The sequence below is a fragment of the Electrona antarctica genome (genome assembly GCF_951216825.1).
Source record: "Electrona antarctica genome assembly, chromosome: 2".
Lineage (NCBI taxonomy): Eukaryota > Metazoa > Chordata > Actinopteri > Myctophiformes > Myctophidae > Electrona > Electrona antarctica.
Window position 1 is genome coordinate 20,353,294 of NC_136807.1, and position 6,424 is coordinate 20,359,717.

The window sequence follows — 6,424 nt, forward strand, 5'->3', positions numbered from 1 at the left end:
CCTGACAATGACCAAAACCTTTTAGTTTATACTATAGCTGGGAGGAAATTCCCAGCTATTGTTTTTTGGCACGGTGTTAGGCATGGGCTGATGGGCATAAGGTTTTCAAAAACCATCGCAAACGAGTTTGGCACGCCCTCTAGTGGTCCGTTTGCAATGAATCGAATATTAGTAGTAGGCCTATATGGTTTATAAGCACAAATAATTGATAGAATACAAATAATCGATGGATTCTGTTACTATTACTATAAAGCGTAGCAGCGTAGATATTGAGGTTCCAAACGGAGCTATGGATATCCCAAATGTATTCTTTATTTTGCCCCATTCAGAGAACTCATTTCGGTTTAACAGGAACTCGGTTTGGCTCCTCCCTTTTCTTAGTCCACTTCCTCCCGGGTGCTTCTGTGTTTATTCCTACTAAGAACGACACTACATGTTTAAGACAGTGGTGCTGTCTTGAGAGATTACTCTTCCCCAAGCGTTTAAATAAATTTAAATTTGTGACTGAATTGCCACTCACAACTTTATCCGCTAGTGTGCACTGCCACAAAACATCAGAACAAATATATGATCCCAAGTCCCAATGTTAAAGGACCACTTCACCACTTTTCAACCTATCTTCATATAATTGGTCCTCACTAATGATCATGATAAAATTGCAGCCTTTCTTTCTACTCAGTCTGTGTCTCATAGGAGGGAGATGGGGAATCCAAGCTAATAGAAACTGCAGGCTTTCTATACCTGAAAAGTTGCAATACAAAATTGGACGCCATCGTTCTCACGATAATAAAAATCTAAATATTGTTTAAATACATCTTGTTTAAAAAAATATCTGCCTAATGATGATGTCACTGGTGGATGGGTTAGACAGACTGTGTCGAAATAAATTGTGGTATTTTATCATGAACATTAGTGAGGACCAATTATATGAAGATAAGTTGAAAAGTGGTGAAGTGGTCCTTTAAGTGGCTCTCTTTCAATATCACACAGTCCCAAATGAATTAGCTTTAAACCAAATGCATGCCTGGAACTGTTGTCAGGAAAATAAACTGTGTCGATTATTTAGTTACAGTACAAAGACATGTACATTTACCAGCAGGTCTCGACATTTAGAGCAATGTATTGATTCAAATATTCCATGGATTCTTGAACAGAAAAAAGTCAAATTTACAATTATTTAAGTTAACTGAGTGTCACCTACTACAAACTACAGTATATTTATACCTTAGCTGGTATAAAGTGGAACCACCCTGTCTATAGTTGCTCTGCAAATGGGGCATGTCTTTGGCTCTGGCAAGGCCTGGTAGCACTGTGTGCAGCTGCACACATGACCACACTCAAGGAAGACCAAGGTCCTTTCCTGGCTCAGGCAGACTGTACAGGCACTGGGAGAAACACTGGCTTCCTCTACATTCAGTTCACGCATGCGCTTCCTCTGCTGCTCCTTGAACTCCTCCAGCATCCTCCTCTCTTTCCTCTGATGTCTGTGCTGCACATACTGCTTCCACAGAATGAAGAGGAACGTGGAGCAGGCAGCGACACCAAAGGCTACAGTCAGAATGCGCCATATTTTGAGTCCATTCTCCTCCTTCCTCACCAGAGAGTCGTAGTCTAGCCGACTGAGGAAGTACCGGTAGCCCTGCTTGGGCGGTTGGAGCTTGACCAGGCTGTTGTCCAGCACCAGCTCTCCCACTCCTGTGATGCTCTCCCCGAGCCGTAGCATCTCTTCAGTCTCGTGGATACCTTTTGGTCGCTCACCACTGATGAAGTGGCCAATTACATTGGTGATGGACTGAACAGTAGGGTGGAAGTTCTCGTACGTAGTCTCCAGGTCCAACTGCGCGCAGTCCAGTGGCCGCATGACACGCACCGTCGCTGTAATGGCGTCATCATGGGACGCGAGGACGAAAGGAACAGTGTTGGTGCGCTGGTGGATTATCTTCTCCGTGTCATTCCTGCATTTTCACATCCGGAACAGGCATTCAATATTAATCACGTGAACAATAGCTTAAATCCTATTCTGTGCATGCCATAAGGTAAGCATTCTGCAAAAAACAGGTGAACATTCAGCGAAAATAAGTGAACATTTCCCACAAATAGCCGATCTACAAGCTCACGTGTTGCAACGCATTGTAAACTTGCAGATCTAGATTGTAGTTTTGCTTTATAAACATACAAAGTATATAGGTTTAAGTGGTTAAACAGCTTTGTTTTGATTGCAGCAAGATGCACCACTTACCAGAGATGAGTGGTGCGATTCCATACCATCTTCTTTTCCTTCAGAGTCAGCCTTTCAATGACGCCTTCACAATTGCCAACAAACTGACTGTTAAGAGTTTCCTTCACAGATCTCACAGCACCTACAATAAGACACAAGATTAAGGCAGGTAAACTCACAAATGATAGTGTACTAAAATTATTTAAAAATTGGTTAATCTGCTTATTCAGGAATAGTACCATAATAATGGAGACTACAAATGGATTCACACCTTCTATCACAGCATATGGAACACATCTTCCAGGAGTTGCTGACAGGATGTTTTTCAAATCCTGGTCAATGGATATCTTTTTTGCTCCCTGTGGAAGACATAATCATGTCATTTAAAAATGGAACAAGAACTGCTTGAGCCAGTTATTGTTCAGGAGGGTGGTGTCTGTAATATGGTTACTGACCTTTAATCTGGAGACTATTGTAGCCCTTCTCTTGTAAAGTGAATAAAATACTCCAGTCAGGGCTGAGGTGGTGGCAAGAATCACCACTTGTGCTGGTGAAATCTTCCCACTGGAATCCATCATGTGTGATCAGTTTTAACTGCAGCAAACAAACAGCAATATCCAGGTCTGAAGATCACATTCAAAAGGTTTGGTTTAAATGATCTGTTTACATAAATCTATTCAGACAGTTACATTTATTTTAATGTAAGGCTTGTTAATTTGGTTGCAATTTGGACAGTAACACTAACATCAAAGATTGAGGCAGCAGCATTTTCTTGGTCCACGCTAAGAAACATTATGTGATGTCAATAGCTAACACAAATGTTCTGGTAACGTTAGCTCTTCATTAGCCTTGGATCAAGAAGTCTATAGACATATTTTATCGAGCCTGACTTTTACTTTCGTATGATAGATATCAAATCCAATCTATTTATTTTAAACGTTGACCTTGACGTGTGCTTGATACTGTACAAAATATACAAATGATGGCTGGTTAAGTTAAACAGTAGTGCAAACATTTCAGTTCTCAGTAAAGTAGCTAAGCTATTCCATTGCATTTGGTTAATTTAGCTAGCTGCTGAACTGTTTCAGCGTTGAGTTGCCGTTTGTCACCAATGATGTCACCATAAGGCTGTTCAAATAATTAAATGCGAAATGACTACATTTACGATGAGAAGTGACTGGTGATAGCGAATCAAAAACACCTCGAAGGGTGTTTATACTCACTCAGCTACAGTATCATACTGTGGTAAACAGAGCATGTCATGTCCGTCTTTCCCCCGGAAATTGTCTAGACAATTGCAGTTTTCGTTTTTGCCAGAAGATGTCAGTAAACAATTACTTATGTTACCAACTGCTTATTGTGCAATATTACATTATCACTATGATGTCCCTGCGGGCCCAGTACACATAGCCAGGTTAATTGGTACACATCCGAGTAGGAATAAAATTAACTAAGCCTTGTGTGGTAATTGAATAAAATAAGCCAGTATCAGTATTAATAAACTTAATTAGTCAAGGTGAAATTTTATATGTTTTATTTATCACAGTTAAGGTTATTTATAAAGAAGGGCATGCAAATTAATAAAGTCATTCACACAAACACAAATCAGACAGGCCCCCTTATCCACACAAAACGACACCCATACATTATTTTTTACAAAACGTCTTGAGTGATTCAGATTCTTAAAGAAAAGCCAAAATCAATTTGCTCCTTTATTGGCAAGAAAAATAATGTACCCAAATTGGACAACACGCTCATGCTGTGTGATGTAATATATCTAAATTTGCAATGGATACAGGAGTATTACATTATTACTTTGAAACTAACGCATTAGAGCTGTATGGACCAGAGCTACTGGCCTGTGTCAGATGGTTCAGATATAGGCCTACGAACGATCCATACAATATGAAAACACCTCAAAAGCATTGAGCCTTTTCAAACTGTCACAAATTCACTAACTAACTACATTAATGTCTGACAGCAGCCGTTCTGGTGCTTTTTATCCAGTCATAACTGAAGAAAGATTAGCATAATATTCCCACTGTCAGCTCATTCACACTGAGCAGTCACTGCCAGTTTGCTATTTAGTTTCAGTGCATGATGCTATTTCCCACATTTTAAGGGATAACATTACATGGGCAATTTGGACATATGGTTTCCTCAAATCAAAACTAGACCTGTACATGCCCGCCGGCCACCGCACCGGCCTACTTGAGAAGTGAGAATGATGCAACTTTGGAACCTAATAATACCATGTCAACTTGTCATACTGATAGCACCCGTTTTAACTGTCTGTCTGGCCCCTTTTCCACCGGTTGGTTCCCAATGGGAACTGGTTCAGTTCTTTTTGGTTCTTTTTAGTCCATGAGCCAGAGCTCCAAAATTGGAACATTAATTATGAATTGAGTGGGCAAAACCATACCTATATTAGATTGTTATCACCATGACACTTCCCCAATTGATTACTTACACGAAGACAATGATTTATTGTATTACAAATTTTACATTTTAAATATGCAAATGAGGCATTATGTAGGAAAATATGCAAAATAATAGAAAATATGAAAAAGCTACTACTGTGGAAGGGTTATCATGTATTCATTTACTTGTATTGATCCTATAAACAATTTAATATAGGTCTAGTTTTTCCCACCAATTTTGGAGCTCTGGCTCATGGACTAAGAACCAAAAATAACAGGTTCCCATTGGGAACCAACCGGTGGAAAGGGGGTCTCTGTGTCCCACATGGAGATTCTGTTGTATCTGCCTGTCTGAAGAGGGCAAACCATAGAGTATAAAGAAGGATAGAGACTGAACCGGTGCGATAGCCCCGCCCCCACGCTATTTATGTCAGTGGAAGTTGCTCAGTGGCGTTTTGAAGCACCAAAATTGCCACCAAAATTGGTGCCCAAAATGCGGAAGTGCAAACGCGCTCAACGTTAAAGCCCAGCTTACCACTATATGGGCCCAGTGCTTCAACGTTAGAGAGCCTCACTGGGGCCTTGGGGCAAACTAACTGACTGTGAAAAGTGGACTGGTTAAGTAATCAATTGTCAGGTGTGGGGTTGCCATGGCAATCAATTGGCTGAGGCAGAGGCTGGAAATTGCACAGGTGAGGGGATTTAGGCTGATTAGGCCCACTGGCAGAGCCTGAGCAGAGCCTTTTGTGGTGGTTCTGGAGAACCGTGGGTCATACCGACTCGATACCGGGCACTGCACTCCCTGCGGGGGTGTGGAATGTGTGTGTCGAATTAGAAGTTGGTGGGGCAAATGGTTCTCGAGTTACATGCATTACAACCGTACACACACGCACGCACACAGACACACAGAGACATTTATAGTAGGTTGTGAGCATAGACAAAGTATACAAGTGTGACAATGATACAGTTACATACGCAATAATGTAAATGTTACCACCATGTTCAGTCAGTCAAAAATAAACTTAGCAGCCATTCTCAGCTAGAATGAACACTTGAGTGTCACTCTTTTCCTCCAATAAATATTTATCAACAACCTTCCCCAACCCCAGTTATTTAGATTTTTCTTTCCATTGTTCCTTTTGAGATGAGAAAGCTTTGTAAGCTTCTTCTCAAATTACCTTTGCTGTCACACAGGCAGACTTGGCTTTCATTCTCCTGCAGTATACTTTTGTAAGTTCTCTCAGTTTTATAATATGCCAACAGGTTGACCAGCCAAGCACTTGATTAAGTTGATTGTAAATAAGATAATATTAGACCGGGGCTTGAACAAAAGGTTCACAAGTGAAGAATGTAGTAGATATAGTGAAACTGGTATTGTCATTAACAATTCAGCAATAAACATGAGCATAATTGGTAACAGAGGACCAGAGGTGGATAAACTACTCAATTGTTTTATTTTAGTAAAAGTACCAATATACTGCAATATATACAGGTAACTACTCCGTTACAATTAAGTAATAGTCCGGAATTCAAAATGTACTTGAGTAAAAGTACAAAAATATCAGTATCAAAATGTACTTAAAGTACCAAAAGTGAAAGTACTCACTATGCAGAATGTCTCATTTCAAGTTTTCGAATGTATACAAATATTTCAAAAATAGCAGATCTACAAGCTCACAATGAGTCGCATCGCATAGTGGAGTAAAAGTACAATATTTGCCTCTGAGATGTAGTGGAGTAGAAGTAAAAGTATTGGAAATTGGAAATACTCAAGTAAAGTACAAAT

At 40.0% G+C, this 6,424-nt stretch overlaps 1 protein-coding gene across 2 annotated transcripts; it reads right to left on the reverse strand.

The window, feature by feature from the left end:
- Nucleotides 1-3,552, reverse strand: mul1 (mitochondrial E3 ubiquitin protein ligase 1). Of its 2 annotated transcripts, none has more exons than XM_079527646.1 (5): nt 3,442-3,552; nt 2,674-2,841; nt 2,490-2,577; nt 2,240-2,360; nt 1-1,955 (listed from the first exon to the last, which is right to left on the reverse strand). In XM_079527646.1, the coding sequence occupies exons 2-5, from the start codon at nt 2,794-2,796 to the stop codon at nt 1,226-1,228; spliced, it is 1,062 nt and encodes a 353-aa protein (XP_079383772.1). In that variant the 5' UTR covers nt 2,797-2,841; nt 3,442-3,552; the 3' UTR covers nt 1-1,225. The 2 variants fall into 2 exon arrangements, with proteins under 2 accessions (XP_079383772.1, XP_079383773.1); XM_079527647.1 differs by having other exon boundaries at nt 2,674-2,812; nt 3,442-3,525.
- Between the last annotated feature and the right edge of the window lie 2,872 nt (nt 3,553-6,424).

Excerpts from the sequence above, each read along its gene's own strand:
- mul1 (XM_079527646.1), bottom strand. The coding sequence starts at position 2,796 with ATGATGGATTCCAGTGGGAAGATTTCACCAGCACAAGTGGTGATTCTT. Across the intron at positions 2,578-2,673 it reads CAATAGTCTCCAGATTAAAG|GGAGCAAAAAAGATATCCAT; the intron begins GTCAGTAACCAT and ends TGTCTTCCACAG. Across the intron at positions 2,361-2,489 it reads TCCATATGCTGTGATAGAAG|GTGCTGTGAGATCTGTGAAG; the intron begins GTGTGAATCCAT and ends GTCTTATTGTAG.